The 16151-nt window shown below is 41.7% G+C and overlaps 4 protein-coding genes across 4 annotated transcripts; 2 read left to right on the top strand and 2 right to left on the bottom strand.

Annotated features, from left to right (window-relative positions):
- The first annotated feature begins 5018 nt into the window (after positions 1–5018).
- LOC136100720 (histone H4) lies at positions 5019–5452 on the top strand. The gene has a single exon (XM_071803669.1). The coding sequence runs from the start codon at positions 5031–5033 to the stop codon at positions 5340–5342; it is 312 nt and encodes a 103-aa protein (XP_071659770.1). The 5' UTR covers positions 5019–5030; the 3' UTR covers positions 5343–5452.
- Positions 5453–5528: 76 nt separating this feature from the next.
- Positions 5529–7562, top strand: LOC139827078 (histone H3). Its single transcript, XM_071803668.1, has one exon. The coding sequence runs from the start codon at positions 6818–6820 to the stop codon at positions 7226–7228; it is 411 nt and encodes a 136-aa protein (XP_071659769.1). The 5' UTR covers positions 5529–6817; the 3' UTR covers positions 7229–7562.
- A 1964-nt stretch (positions 7563–9526) lies between these two features.
- LOC136100884 (histone H3) lies at positions 9527–10870 on the bottom strand. Its single transcript, XM_071803670.1, has one exon. The coding sequence runs from the start codon at positions 10848–10850 to the stop codon at positions 10440–10442; it is 411 nt and encodes a 136-aa protein (XP_071659771.1). The 5' UTR covers positions 10851–10870; the 3' UTR covers positions 9527–10439.
- A 1115-nt stretch (positions 10871–11985) lies between these two features.
- LOC136100867 (histone H4) lies at positions 11986–12803 on the bottom strand. The gene has a single exon (XM_065836341.2). The coding sequence runs from the start codon at positions 12759–12761 to the stop codon at positions 12450–12452; it is 312 nt and encodes a 103-aa protein (XP_065692413.1). The 5' UTR covers positions 12762–12803; the 3' UTR covers positions 11986–12449.
- Between the last annotated feature and the right edge of the window lie 3348 nt (positions 12804–16151).

A 16151-nucleotide genomic window follows, 5' to 3' on the forward strand; every position in this document is an offset into this window, starting at 1 on the left:
ACTGGTGTGGAAATTAAGCCCATGCAAATCTCCTTCCAAGGTAAAGTGAGACGTTCCTGCTCCAGCAGGGGGATTGGACTAGATGATCTTTTGAGGTCCCTTCCAATCCCAAACATACTGTGATACTGTGATACATCACACTCGTGACTCTGGAGTCATGCTAGGCTGGCCACAAACAGCTGTCCTAACAGCTGGTACATTGTTGTGTGAAAGAAACACCTCAGAAAGTGTATTTTTTAAACTCTAGCACAAACAGCATTTTTTTTCAATTAAATCCTGAAACACATGTCCTGGTGATGAGTAGGTGTGAGTGGTGAGAGGCCCACGCAAGTGCTTGCGCGTCAGTCCCTGCCAGGCACAACATTCCTTCAGAAGCGAGTGTGCAGTGTCCCTTCGTGTGATGCACTCTTGTGGAGACTAGTCCTGTGGTGTCGTTTTCCATGAGGAAATGGCATCCGGCTCCTGCTGGTTTGCAGATCGACGCAGCAGTGACTCAGACAACGTTCATTTGCCCTTGCCTACAGCTGGCATAGCACAGGGAAAGAGAGATGATTTCTGGAAGATTTTGCTGCTGAATGGATCATCATCTTATCTGTAAGCAGTCACTCTCTGTGCATTGCAAACTGCATCCTCAAAGGTCAGCCCAGGCTGCTGGGACACAACAGAGGTCTGTTCTCAATTTATCAATCACTATGTAGTTTCTGGACTTGGCAGCAAAACACAGGGTGTAAACAGCTCAAACCAGGGTGTAAACAGCCCAACTGCTTGAATCTCTGGCTGAGAGGAGCCTTTAAATAAAAATATGAGAATGGGGCTCTCCACCTCTGACTGTCTCAGCAAGTGGGAAAGAGGGAGGGGAGAGATGAAATTAGTTACCGAAGTACCAGTCATTAGACTAAATTCGTGAACACAGTTTCCCACATCTCTTGTCATACCTATCAAATAGATATGATCAACACACTGAGAAGCCAATAGCTGTAACATTTAAATATTAGATGACATGGTTTGCTAGTTTTACTTAAGTAACAGGAAGCACTTCTGCAACTATTATACTGCCAGGAGATTCCTTCCAAATGGCAATTCCACACAATGCAAATATTGACTTGGAGGTCAGTTTAAACATAAAAGTTATCTGTGCTTAAAATATTTCTTACCAAAATCATGTGGTCTGCTCTTCTCAGGAAACATAGCTTTGTAGCACGGTTTAAATGCTGAACTGAAGAAGGGGTATGTGGGCATGGGGATACAGAAAACTAGGACCACTGTGGTAGATTTAGAAACCCAGAGTGTGCCAAAGAAGTCAGATCTTGAACAGTTTAGAGTCTTATCCACATGTAGAGACAGATCCCAGTTGACCACATCTCCACGCCGTCAAAGTTAAATGCTCTCTAGCCAGTCTCTTTTAGATATTATGCATGAAGATAGTTTAATGTTTAATTTTAAATTTCATTATTGAGCATATTTGGTATGACATGGGATTTTAACTTAACAAAGTGATGCAGTAATGTACCATGATTGCATCACAAGCATAATACAGCGTTTTCAACATACAGTTGAATTACAATGCAAACCTGATTCTCGTTACTGGTCTTTGTATTCTCATTATCAGAATGCTGGGTCCATTTGCTGGGGAGGAATATGCTGGTTGAAACCATCTCAAGCCCACCGATCTCTTCAAAGTTTGTTTTGTTTTTTTTGTCCACTTTTTATACTTTATGTTGGCCTGAGCCACATATGCATCTCTTCCCGGCGACCCCCCACCCCCAACCCTGTGCTGACCTGTCTTGCTCGGTAAGTCATTCTTCTTTGTTAGTTGTCTGAGGGAACCTGATGATTCACTGGTGCAGCTGTCTTATCTAAAACCATGGCAACCCTCCAGTCTCCCTGGTGTTGAGATAAGCACAGCTTTCTTTACAGCACATCATTCCTCCAGCTCATTGTCTTTTTTTCCCCTTTCGGAGCTCTCCTCTGCTGTGGGGGTGTGCTGGTCTGTCAAAAGTGCCCAGTTTTCAGTACAAGGGAACAATTTCTTTCTCTCCCCCAGATAGCCCATGTAAGATCTACTATGTTTTCAGCATGAGAGATCACAAGACATGATAACAGTGCAAAGCAGGGGTCTGTACAACCCATCTTATTATACTTATAAAGGACGAATTGCAATTTGATTTTTCCTTTAAAAGTGACAGAGAACATTTTGAATAGGGAATGAAGCACCAACTGTCAATAAGTGGAAAGCGCAAGGAATATAAAAGCTTGTCCAATACTAATACAAAATTCAGAATTACTAGTTCAAAAGATACTAAGTTTATTCATATATATTCTTACAATATAATGTCTGACAGTAAATGTTTTGCCTAATATTGATCTAAAACTTGAAGCCTGAAGTTCTATTAACATTTCATGAATTAAGTTTTTAAAGTGGGGATTAAATTGATACCTGTATGTTCTAATTACTCACCCTGAGCTTACAGAAACAAACACAATATCCTACAGGAAGCCTACCTTACGATGCTAGACTTTGAACACTAATGAAAAAGCATCACATTCATTATCTACAGGATGCAAAAGCAAGTGTTCTTAGTATACTAGAGGCTTGGTAACTTGCCTGTGTCTCACAGAATTTTATCTGTCTTGATTCCATCTTGTTTTTTATCTGTCCTTAGTTTACACATGTGCTAAATGAAAAAAAAAAAAAAAAGGGCTTTTGCTACTAAGTGTAGACAGAAGTTGGAGAACAGAAAGGGAGGGGTATTGAAATTAAGTGCTCTAGTGCTCTGCTGCTAGTGAGAAACTACCAAGTGAAGAAAATAAAGTGATAATGAAGAAAAAAGAAAGTCGGAAAGTACCCACCCAAAAAACAACCAACCAAAACCAAACAACAAACAGCAAAAATCCAAGAAAAAACACAAATCAAACAACCAATCACCAAAAATACACACGCACACGCAAAAATATCAATTAAAAAAAAAAAACCACCCCAAAACAAAACCCAAACTCAAAATTATTCTGGAATCCGTGTATTCTGGAATCCTTCTTTAGGTTAATTACAGCAGGAAAGGCTTGAGTTTGTTTTGTGATCTGCCAGTTCTGTATAAACAAGAACTGTAGCAAGCATAATATATTTTTTAAGCTCATCATACTCAGCTCACTTCTTCATTCCTCCCAGGAAGATAAAGTAGGTGTACCTAGGAGTATCCCAGTCTATAGAGACACTCCATTATACCTATGCATTCCTCTGCACCTCTGCAGCACGAGTGAATGCTGTGAATGCCTCGATTAGGTGAACAATAGTAACTGATTAGAAGAGTTCAGGAAGGGTTGCTTCATACTGATAGAGGGGGAAAGCAAAGATCATTCCTATGATTTTTAATATACTCCTTTTCTGAAGTGATGCAGATTAGCTAGGGAGAAGAAAATTTTCACCTAAATCATATTTGTTATCGTCTTAAAACCAAACCAATCAAAAAAACCCCAAACAACCAGAGAGAAGCAAAAAAAAACAAAACAAAAAACCAAACCCAGAACGCAACAACCCAGAAGTCATAGATTTGACACTGATGGTGAAAATATCTAGGGACAGTATTAGAAACAATATTTGAAACATCAGGATCATGAGCTCCTCTTTCAAGCTTTTAATATGAGCATAGAGAACAAAACACTCCTTTAGTTTTATGATGGAATGTAATTCTACCAGTGGTAAACAAACTGAAATAAGGTACTCCTTCCCAGTTTAGTAGCAAAACCAGATTATAAGCAAGGCAGCCGAAAACTTAGAAATGGAAACCAGAAACTGAGCCTAAATGTTATGGGGAGACAGCAAGTGTTCTCAGTACACTAGAGGCTTATTAATTTGCCCCTGTTTCACATAATTAAATTTGTCTTGATTCCATGTTATTAAACTGCTTATGTGTTCTAATATGACACAGTTTCAAATAGTACATAGAAATTCTACTTGTGTTTCCTACAGAAATGGACAGAAGTAAATCAAAGTATAATGTGTTACTCCAGTGGGTATTTCACCTTTAGGTGTTCCTATACTGTGACATTTATAACATTGTTAGAAGAGGATTGCTCCTTACTTTTATAAATACTAATTCAGAATCTCACATAATTCCACTATAGATTTATAGCCATAAAACAACAACTAACGTTTGAAAACCTTGATATGCAACAACAAAAACATGCTTTTCTTTCTTATATAAAATAGCAGAAATGTAAATCTATAGTTATATGAAAGGATATTTTGAGAAAAATAAGGAAAAAATCCTCACGGCAGGAGTTCCAAATGAGCAAAATCAGTAAAAATCACAATCTAACATAAAGGTAGCCATATACTTTTAAAAAAGGATTGTATTCCACCTTCTGCTTAATATACATTTGCAGACTCAAAAGTACTTGTGTCAAAATCAGAAAAGAGTATCAAACTTCCAGTTTATGGAATTAGAGGTGGAAAGCGAAACGCAAACCAAATATATTAGAAAACCTGACAGTATGGATACTGTGGAAATTTCCCTAAAGCGAGTAAGTTATTTCAAATCATTAAAACTTTGGAGGCAATGTTCATAGAACTTTAAGTACCAAAAAAAACCCCACCACCACCACCACCAACAACAACAAAAAAACAAAACAAAACAAAACCCAAACACAAAAACCCAAAGATAAAACGAGAATTTAAAGTAATTAAAAAAAACTTCAGTCATAGCAATAAAACAAAATACAGACATATGTATTGCAAATGGGTTAATACAAATCCAAGGAAGCAGCAAAAAGTTTTCCAATTGTTACGAAGATGTACGTTGTTGAGAATTTTTCTGGGGGGAGATGGACTTTTTGTGGACTTTACAGCACTGTTTTACAGCTAACAGCAAGCAATATTCCGTCCCTCTGGAGCTGTGACGGTGCCAGAAAAAAAAATGGCGGGAACCCCGCCCCTCCTCGCTGCAGTCCTCAACCAGGTCGGACTCCAACACATAAAGCCCGCCGCACCGGCTCTGTTTTGTCTCGAAGCTTTTTTGTATATCAGCAGCAGGATGTCTGGCAGAGGCAAGGGCGGGAAGGGGCTCGGCAAGGGGGGCGCCAAGCGCCACCGCAAGGTGCTGCGCGACAACATCCAGGGCATCACCAAGCCGGCCATCCGCCGCCTGGCCCGGCGCGGCGGCGTCAAGCGCATCTCGGGGCTCATCTACGAGGAGACTCGCGGAGTGCTGAAGGTGTTCCTGGAGAACGTGATCCGCGACGCTGTCACCTACACCGAGCACGCCAAGAGAAAGACTGTGACAGCCATGGACGTGGTTTATGCCCTTAAACGCCAGGGACGCACCCTCTACGGCTTCGGCGGCTAAAGCTCTTTGCTCCCAAACCATCTCGAGAACCAAAGGCTCTTCTAAGAGCCACCCACTTAAGCTGGAAAAGAGCTGTGTTACTTCAAATCTGGTAAAAAATGTTTTAACAAGCTTTTTTTTTTTTTCGTTAATGAGTGTTTTCTGTAAGTTACTACATAGGTATCTTTTATGGTTCTTAAGCACTAGATAAATAACTTATATGTGTTGCTAATATGTTAAGGACTCTGCTAGTTAAACAGGTCAGGATACTCGGGAATGGAGTTATTTGAAATGTAAGGAGTTTTGCTTTTGCGAAATATCGATCTAAATTAAACACTCAGTACTCCCGTCTCGAGCTGGTGAGCTGGCCCCACTCAGGTACAAACGCATCTCCTGTGGACAGCTGTTACTGTGGTCTAGGTTTTTTCACTAACCGAGTAAACAGGAGTAGAAGCGCATACATATTTGTATTTAAATTGTGTTAAGCTCCGTACTGGGGATTGGCACGTGGAAATGAGGGGCGCGGGATGGGAGATGTCACAGCTGTTCCCCCCCGTGCCCTTTCTCATAAAGCTTTAAATACTGGAATGATCCCAAGTCTGTCCTCTGAAACTAGTTTTTAGGGAGTTATGCGTTATTCTTCATGTGTCCAGTATGTTAAAGTTTAGGAAGACTTTCAAATTAGAGCTTCTAAAGCTGGAGCAGTTCTCAGTATCCAGGGTCAATTCCAGTCCTCCCCTCACTCTTCTCCACTCAGGCTCTGAGGACAAATCTCCTGGCTGAAAAAACACAGCAGAATCATACAGAGGGAAAAAAAAATATGAAAACTCACGGACTACAATTTTGTATTTAAACAAGTAACAGCATTATGTGGAAATTCAAAGAAGTTGAAAACACTATCCCCTGAACTATAGTGTTTTCACATGAAATTCATCCCCATTGAAGTCTGTCTTTCTATTATTTTCAGAGTAAAGTTATTCTACGTTAAAGGAAACAAAAACAGAAAATCCAAAGCCATCACCCGCCTGCCAAAATAAATCAATAAATCTATCAATCCAAGACCCAAAAAACCTTTATAAGGTTTCCTATTGAGGAAAGCATCTACAACACTTACTTTTCAAAGCTGAAGTCTAATGAATTAGAAGGAAAAAAAAAAGTTTAAAAAGCAACAAATGACTCTTCTATGCATTCAGGACTGTGTAACTTACAATCACTCATTTCCCTTTTAAACAATTAATTGCTAACGGTTTTCATTTTCGAGATGCACCATAAAAAATGCTATTAGAAATAGATAAAAACGGGTGAGCACGGCCAGGCCGTTGAAAAAAAGGCGCGCGTTCCAGGCGGGCTTTTCGAATTTGAAAGCATCCAATAATAATGGTTCATTGGTGCCAGCCAATCAGAGAGGGGAACATTCTATAAAAGCCGCCACGGAAGAGCAGTACTATCATTCTATAGCACTAGTTGCAAAGAGGTAGCTCAGTTGTCTCGGACTAATGGCCCGTACGAAGCAGACGGCGCGTAAGTCGACGGGCGGGAAGGCGCCCCGCAAGCAGCTGGCCACTAAGGCTGCCCGCAAGAGCGCGCCGGCCACCGGCGGCGTGAAGAAGCCGCACCGCTACCGGCCCGGCACGGTGGCGCTGCGCGAGATCCGGCGCTACCAGAAGTCGACGGAGTTGCTGATCCGCAAGCTGCCCTTCCAGCGCCTGGTGCGCGAGATCGCGCAGGACTTCAAGACCGACCTGCGCTTCCAGAGCTCGGCCGTCATGGCGCTGCAGGAGGCCAGCGAGGCCTACCTGGTGGGGCTGTTCGAGGACACCAACCTGTGCGCCATCCACGCCAAGCGCGTCACCATCATGCCCAAGGACATCCAGCTGGCCCGCCGCATCCGTGGCGAGCGTGCTTGAGGACTCCTGCTACAAGGCTCTGCCTCTGATCCTTTATCCCTGCACCCTAAAGGCTCTTTTAAGAGCCACCACATAGCACAAAAGAGCTGTGACACAGTTTTTTTTATGCTTTAATACTAGACTTTAACCTCTTCATAGAGTGCAAGTTTTTAGGTCTTTCTTATAAATACCAGTACTTTCAGTAACTTATTTGACTCCCCTCTTTCCTAGCTCTGTGTTCAGCTGATTTGTCTGGACATTGTGTTCAAGAGGTTTTTTGCAATTAGATACAGGAATTCGAGTGAACGTATGAGTTCCTAAGAAATGACCTTAAACTGCTTGATTTTTTTTTTTTTTTTTTTTTTTTTCCAGGCTTACATGCTGTTATAATAAAAGGCATAGAAATAAACATATAACTGCACAAAACATTAAGGAGTGTCAGGTAAGGTAATGAAAATTGCTTTTAATTGTGGCCAAAGCTATAATAAAAAATAACAGGGAGACTGTAATTCTTCTAACTGTAAAATATTTAATTTTTCAATGACTTTATGGAGAACTGCAGGTTTCAATTTCTTGGCTGATTGTGTCAAGATTTGCAAACTCCAGGTATTTTAGAATTTCAGAGAAGTCACCTTTTCTATGAATTCATGAATGAAACATTCAGTTTCCTGTAAGCTTTGCTGCTTTGTTGTCACACCATCTTTTCTTTTGCCCTTGAATGGAGTCTGACCTGTCCAATACACTTCTGTAAATGTTACCAGCCGAATTGTTCTGAAACTAAAATTCAGATATTAGAGTATGGAATCTGGAGAACCCTGCAAGAAGTGTCATAGGGTGTGTTTTAGAAACACTACACAGGATGGAAAACCTGCTAGATACAACTGATATCATAATCATGTAGGTATGAATGCATATAGGCACACAAATGTACGTATTCTATACATATATACACACTTACATTGACTCAAAAATTTTAATTCTTTGCAATTTCCATCTGCCTCTGTCTCCTTCCCACTTCCCTCTACCCCAGCACCACTCAGCTTTATCCATCTGTTTTCATTTTTCATGGTTCCAACAATATGTTAAGCTAAATAAAATGGAAGAAGCTACTTCACATTTGGACTAGATGATCATTGTAGGTCACTTCCAACAGAAATATTCTGTTGTATTAATCTCTTTGTACATTGCCACTTGCAGAGTAAGGAGTGACCATTTTATAAAGTAAAAAGTGGGAGTGCTTCTGCTGGAAAAGCACAGTGACTGCACCTGTAAGTGTAGTTTGAAAGGAACGATATTATTATAATGTTAAAGATTGCTCTATGTCTGACTACACTCTAAGTCTTCAGTAGGTTCCATTTGTTGTTCCCTGTTGGCAATGTATTACTAACTAAGATGAGTTAAGTTTGTAGCTGAGCACCACTTCAAGGTGTTGAGGTGCTCAGGGTCAGGCTGGATGGGGCTTTGAGCAACACGATCTGGTGAAAGGTGTCCCTGCCCGCGGCCGGTGGGGTTGGAATTAGATGACCTCTAAAGCCCTTTCCAAACCGAATAATCCTGCGAGGATAGCAAATGTTGCAAGGGCTAAAAGGTCACACTTGTTACAATTGTAAATAGTGAGGTCAGGGTGTGAACAAAAATAAACTTATTGAAACAATGTACTAGTGCCTGCTTGCAGTGCACACCCAGGCTCTGTAAGGAGCCCTTGCTGATACCAGGCTGTGGAATATGCTCTCAAAAGTGAATTATGAAACTATTCATTGTGACTAATAAGTAGTTAATATTTTGTCTGTCTTCCCAGGTCTCTTATCAATGCTTTTTAGTGAAATTGCAAAAAGAGACCGGGTAGGATCTTAGAGTGGTACTTGCTAGAAATAAGACAGAGGGCGTTTTGGGGCTTGTGTGTGTGTGTAGTTTGTTTTTCTTTTTTGCCCCTCTCATTAACATTACACGTGCTCTAGGACAACTAAACCAGTAGAAAGAAGGACTGAGGTGATATTTTATCATGTGACATTTAAGAGAACACAGAACATTTATGGCCTGTTGGAAGGTTTCCTTCACTCCAAAGGCTGTAAGTGCCAAGTCTCTTCTAACATCGTGCTGCCATTCAAGACAAAGAAAAATCTTCATTGTGCCATAGTATAAAACTTCAGTTACAAAACCTGCCTTTTTTTTTCCCCTGTGTCATATGAGTTTCTTCTAATTCACTAACAATACAGATTTTTTTTTTTTTAATTCACATACAAATAAGTAGAGGTGAAAGATATCTTTAAAAATACTTATAAGTCCTGTTTAAAGGCATTAAAAAAAAAAACCCACACATTTAAAATAAAACAACAACAACCTGTAAAAACAACAACAAAGAAACCCACCAAACCCCAACAGACTAGCTCCTCTGTCCACCATGGACTTCACAGCCATTCCACTCCTCACTCTAGTAATATTTCAGCTCTTTACTTCCATTGCAACCTGGTTTCAAAACAAGCCCATAAAGATCAACAGACTTTGAGGGACTTTATGGAGATAAAAACCAAGAAACACCATTTTGAGACTGGCCTCAAAATCAGTATTTTGAGACACATATTCTTGCTCCTGGTCTTAACAAAAGTTGGAAAAAGGCAGCAGCTCCCTTTAAAACAGACTGTCTTACCCAGGTTCAACAGTAACAAGATCCCAGTCAGCAGCAGGCAGTTTCTTCTCTTGCCTAGACCCAGACAGTTTAAGGTGCAGAATTCCTGAGTCCAGGCCCTTCCTGGACAGGGCTATCTCCCCCACCAGCCTTTCTCTCTCAAAGGTTGTTTCGAGACTGGTAGAGTCATAGCAATATAAAAAACTCCATTTGGATAGGTGCTCTGCTCACTATCCTTAAAATTATGTATTGGTCTCACACATCTCCCTGCAATTTTACCTCTTCTTCCCTGCCCAGTGTTTGAAATGCATGTTATCTTCAGCATTTGCAAAGGACTCTGCTAAACTGCGGAACAAGGAAACTAGAGCCTTGCAGGGTTTAAAAGTAGTAATGGTTATATACAATAAAAAAAAACAAAAACAAAAACAAACAACGCAGTACACTTACAAAACATAAAAGAAATCATTATTTCTTAAGTATAAATATTTGAAGAACAGTGATACAACTCTTTTTGTTGTGCAGGTAGTGGCTCTTAAAAGAGCCTTTGGGTCTGTGTGGGCTTGTCCCGGAGTCTGCCAGAACCGGGGAGGGGCTGTGACAGAGTCCTCAAGCACGCTCGCCACGGATGCGGCGGGCCAGCTGGATGTCCTTGGGCATGATGGTGACACGCTTGGCGTGGATGGCGCACAGGTTGGTGTCCTCGAACAGCCCCACCAGGTAGGCCTCGCTGGCCTCCTGCAGCGCCATGACGGCCGAGCTCTGGAAGCGCAGGTCGGTCTTGAAGTCCTGCGCGATCTCGCGCACCAGGCGCTGGAAGGGCAGCTTGCGGATCAGCAGCTCCGTCGACTTCTGGTAGCGCCGGATCTCGCGCAGCGCCACCGTGCCGGGCCGGTAGCGGTGCGGCTTCTTCACGCCGCCGGTGGCCGGCGCGCTCTTGCGGGCAGCCTTGGTGGCCAGCTGCTTGCGGGGCGCCTTCCCGCCCGTCGACTTACGCGCCGTCTGCTTGGTACGCGCCATCCGCACCCTACAGCCACACTTCCTGAGAAAGAATCAGGAGTAAGCACCACCAGCGGCACGGTGTCGGTATTTATAGAGCCACCCTGACCCTGATTGGATAAGGAGAAACGCGATCTCATTGGTTGATGTGAAAATCCCAGCCTGGGCTCAAGAAAGCCGCATTCGTGCTGCCCGCTCCCCCACTCTCCCCCTCTCCTCTGCGGGTTGCGGCTCCCTCGGTGACAGCCCAAGGCCTCGGAGAGCGGGTATTGTGGACGCAGCACTCGCATCGCTTCTGTTTCTTCGGCTTTCCCTCTCTGCCAGGCTCCTGACAGATCGAAAGCCGAGTGTAGGGTCAAATTCGGGAGCTGTGCTTAAAAACGCAAGCTATTGTGTGAGGTTTTTTTGTTTGTTTGTTTTTGATGGGCTAATTGCAAAATAAGAACAAAGTTCAGAGATCCCTTTTACAGCAATAGGCACGTTATCCCCAAAGCCGCAAAGGAAAAATAGCGGAATAGCTCAGAACACTAAAGACAAGATGCTTAAGAAATTCTGTAGTGCAGGTTTGTAGCTGTAACACGGATGAAACAAGCTTTAACAATACAGATGTATCTTTAAGCGATTTTTCTCATGTTGTTTTCTATTATTTTCTCTAGAAAATTCAACATGAGAGATCTTACATATGGTCAAGTAAATTCGTGACTTTGAGAACACTCACAACTAATTTATTTGTGAAACTAAGATCCGAAGACGAATATGCAATTACTACCTAATTGCTCATTAAGGCTGTGAGAAAACCAGAAGTGACGGCGAATATTTATTGATTGCTCTTGTTTGTGTTTGGTAAATGACTACTAACAGTTTTGTATAAACCTTGAAAACTGTTGTTGCAGTTTTTTCCTCCGGTGTTGAAGAAAACAGAACAACAATACTTTAGAAGCATTCTCTGGACAAAAGCGTTCTCTGTATGCTAGAATGAGAAAAACTTCCACACAAGACTCATTTTGATGCATTTTCCTGAAATGTGTTTCCAGGGACATAATTTTCGTTCATGGTCCCTGCCCCCCAACATACTATAGAAGACATTAGATTTACTTCTGAAATAGCTCTTCAAAGAGAAGGAAAAAAAAAAAAAAAAAGAACTGAGGGCAGGTCATAGTGATTACGATATTTATTTTGAAACATTAAGAAAACATTGATCTCAAAGCAAATTGAGAATTTTTTTCTTAGACAAAAATTTTATAGCACGATACATTGAACATTATTCCAGAAATTAACGCAAATCAGAGATTTTTAACAAGAGAGCACATTCAGTTTTGATTACAAAGAGCGTTTGAAAAACATTAAGTGAGGTGTAACATTTGCAAGGGAAACTCAGGAGTTCGCTAAAAACGATTTTGCTAAGGAAAAATCAACTTATCAGAATGAGAACATTACATCACACATATCTAAACACAAAGCTTTCTGGAAGAACTCAGTAACGATTTTTTATGAGCTCCAGCAATTGTATCATTACTTCAGGCGCCTTAACAAGAAACAATGTCACAGCTCTTTTTAGGAGAAAGTGGGTGGCTCTTAAAAGAGCCTTTGGTTCTCGAGATGGTTTGGGAGCAAAGAGCTTTAGCCGCCGAAGCCGTAGAGGGTGCGTCCCTGGCGCTTAAGGGCATAAACCACGTCCATGGCTGTCACCGTCTTCCTCTTGGCGTGCTCGGTGTAGGTGACAGCGTCGCGGATCACGTTCTCCAGGAACACCTTCAGCACTCCGCGAGTCTCCTCGTAGATGAGCCCCGAGATGCGCTTGACGCCGCCGCGCCGGGCCAGGCGGCGGATGGCCGGCTTGGTGATGCCCTGGATGTTGTCGCGCAGCACCTTGCGGTGGCGCTTGGCGCCCCCCTTGCCGAGCCCCTTCCCGCCCTTGCCTCTGCCTGACATGCTGCTGCTGCTTGAGCTCCCAGAACCGATGTAATGGAAGTGGCGCGATGTCGGCGCACTTTATGTGTTGGAGTCCGACCTGGTTGAGGACTGCAGCGAGGAGGGGCGGGGCTTAGGTCTCGCTCCGCAGCATCTCTCCGCTTTCCATATCGTGCTCCCCGCTAGTATAAAAAAGGACGGTTTCATGCAAGTGACCGTTCCCGCGGTTCAGTGTTTCTGCCCTTGTTGAGGACGTTCGCTTTTATTCACAAAGCAAAAACATTGGGTCTCTGTGTATAAGCTGACATATTTTTAAAAATCTTTGGTACTTTGCGATCATTTAGAAAAAAACCCTCGATCTTAGAAAGGTATCCTAGTTACTGAATCACTTAAATTTTTTTTTTTTTTTACACTGCAATTGTTATTTTAATATATGGATATCTGTTACGTAGTGCAGTTTCACCTGGTTTCATTGATTCTTACATGTGGCTTCAGTGTTTTAAGCTGCTCTTTATGTTTTTTAAAATACAGCATCTTGCAGCAAAATCTGTCCAATCGCGTTTCTGAGAAATTCTACCCCGCCTTGAATTTCTCTTATCAATTTTTTCTGCCCTTTCTGAACGGTTTTTTTTAGGAGACTTTGGCAGCAAAGATACAGTAACAGAGAGTTCAACATTTATGTGCTCCATTTTTTTTTTTTTAACGTAAAAGAGTTATTTTGGATGAATATTTTACAGTATTTTCCATTGTTGTGATGGCATAGACAATAGTATGGTTATTTTTTAGAAATATTAAAAATAAAATAAATTTTTTAAAGGGTGGTTTTGTTCTTCAGAGGAAGGTATTGAAATCTGGTTTTACTTTCTTTTGGGAATAAAAATATTCGGAGGTTTTACTGTTGAAAATAAGAAACAATCTTTTTAACAGAAATCATTGAGTAACTGGCTTTCAACTTGAAATTTATCAGGACAGCTGACAAACGTTTCTGGTATTGAGCTGTTGCTGCCCTCTCATGGACAATGTTTGCTTGTGTGTGTGTTTTGTTTTTTCCTTAGAAGCCAAGCAGTTATATAATGTATCCTTTCATAAAGACACATCATAAGATTAATCAATTATCCGTCTCTATTCGCCCATAGGCCACAGATAACAGATGTTGCATTTGCTAGCAGATAAATCACTGTTTGAGAAGCCCCTCAAATAATGTAGTCTTCTATCTTGTTTTTGCACAGACTTTTCAGCATAGGCCCAAAAGAAACCCAAATGGGACAAGACAAACACCAAGACTCTGAAGAAGACATCCTAAAGACTCAACAAATGTCCTGTTCCATGAGGAACTTGGCAGTATGGCAGATTGGGCTGTGGAGATAATTCAGGAGTACAGTGAAGATGTACTTTTTCCTAAGGTTAGTTTGCTCCTTCCAGGGACGGAAGTTCAGAGACCATGACTGGACTCTTGTGGGACAGCAGGCCACTGAGAGGAACTGGGCACTCTGTAGTCAGGTCCTCTTCATTCCCGGGAGATTTTGATTAATGTAGCTGTATCCTGCACTGGTAAGGAAAGACACTTGATGTAACATTTGCTGTATGCTTTATCGGTCTCAAGTACACAGGCAAGACGCCAAGATGTTACTAGCAGGGTAATTCAGCACTAGTCACTGCAGAGCTCCCTGAACCCACTCTGTCATGAAAATCCACTTCTTCAGTTTGCTGAGTCCTTGAGGGTCTGACTGTATCACATGGTCCCCCCGGGAGTTTTTACTGTTTGCAGGCATTACTGAACAATCCTGGACTTCCCCAAATCACCTCTCCATGCAGACCTAATGAATTGTCCAGCTCTGGAAAGCTGAGTTTTTGTTTCTACTTTTTTTCATGGGATAAAATTAAGTTAAATCTTCATACTATAACCCTGCTCCATGATCAGCTGATTCTGCACAGGAATCTGTGACTATATTTAATATTTGCCTCCTGTTTCTTGCTGTCTGTCTCCTTGTCTCCATGCTCTCCTTGGTGAAAAGTTGGAACACATTTGGAATTTTTTTTAATAAGTAGTTACATACTTATTCTTAGCACTTTTTTTTTTTTTTTAACTCATGACAGAAATTCACCTAATAAAATGAAGCAAGGTTGGAGCTGAGTTACCTCTCTTGTTACCTCCCAGGTGGTTCCAAATTATACGTCAAAATTTCATCTAGTCTACTATTTCTGTTTACTAAAATTAAACTGTAATTTTAAATTGAGATAGAAATGTAAAATCTTCTGGAAAGCTGCTGAGATTCATAGAATCATTTTCATTGAAAGGGATGTTCAAAGATCATCTAGACTGATTCCTGTGCTATGACTAGGGACATCCTTCACTAGATCAAGTGAAAGCCCCATCCAGCCTTGTGGGAGATTTGAGGGATTTTCTTAATGTTGTTGTGTGGATGGGTTTCTGTTAGATAGAGATTTATTTCTGAACTAGACAAAGTAACTCCAAGGCCGGCACGAAGGCTGAAAAACAATACCTGTTATGAGAGTGAGGTAATCCTATAATAGCAAGACCTGAACATAGACAATATCCGATCAGCCAATGCGTGTTTGGAACGTGGACATGTGATCAACAAATAACTGCATATATAAGGAGGCTTGTCTCTGTAATAAATGGCTTCGCTTGAATTCATATTGAATTGTGTGGAGTCCATGAGTTTTCACCCTCGCACAACCTGACTTTGGACACTTTCAGCGATGAAACATCCTCAACTTCTCTGGCCATCGTAGTCCAGTGTCTCACCACCTTCATTATACCACAGTACTGTCTCATTGCAGCCTACTCTTCTCCAGTCTGAAAAAACCCAGCTCTCTTAGCCTGTCTTAATGGGAGAGGTGTTTCAGTCCTCTGATTGTTTTTCTGACCCTTCATGGCGTTCACATGGACACATTCCTCAAATCTGTCAAGGTTGTTCTGGGTGGCATCCCTGCCCTCTAGTGAATCAGCTGTACTACAAGGCTTGGTGTCACCCACAGACTTGCTGAAGGTGTACTCCATTCTGTTATATGTCACTGATGAAAATATTAAACAGTATTGGTATCAGTATGGACCCCTGAGGGACACCACTCATTACTGGTTTCTGTTTAGACATTGGCCTGGTGGCTGTCACTCTTTGGATACAGCCATCCAGCCAGTTCCTTATTCCTTTAATAATCCCGCTATCAAATCCATTCTTCTCCAATTTATAGGTAAGAATACTGTGTGGGACCATTTAAAAAGCCTTAGGGAGTCCAGGTAGATGACATCAGTTGCTCTTCCCTTATCCACTGGTGCAGTTACTCTACTGTACAAGGCCACTAGATTAGTCAGGCCTTGGTGAAGCCATGATTGCTGTCTCTGATGACCTCCCTATCTTCCATATATTTTGACTTAGTTTCCAGGAG

This window comes from Patagioenas fasciata, chromosome 1 (genome assembly GCF_037038585.1).
Source record: "Patagioenas fasciata isolate bPatFas1 chromosome 1, bPatFas1.hap1, whole genome shotgun sequence".
In the NCBI taxonomy this organism is placed as follows: Eukaryota; Metazoa; Chordata; class Aves; order Columbiformes; family Columbidae; genus Patagioenas; species Patagioenas fasciata.

Excerpts from the sequence above, each read along its gene's own strand:
- LOC136100720 (XM_071803669.1), top strand. The coding sequence starts at position 5,031 with ATGTCTGGCAGAGGCAAGGGCGGGAAGGGGCTCGGCAAGGGGGGCGCC.
- LOC136100884 (XM_071803670.1), bottom strand. The coding sequence starts at position 10,850 with ATGGCGCGTACCAAGCAGACGGCGCGTAAGTCGACGGGCGGGAAGGCG.
- LOC136100867 (XM_065836341.2), bottom strand. The coding sequence starts at position 12,761 with ATGTCAGGCAGAGGCAAGGGCGGGAAGGGGCTCGGCAAGGGGGGCGCC.
- LOC139827078 (XM_071803668.1), top strand. The coding sequence starts at position 6,818 with ATGGCCCGTACGAAGCAGACGGCGCGTAAGTCGACGGGCGGGAAGGCG.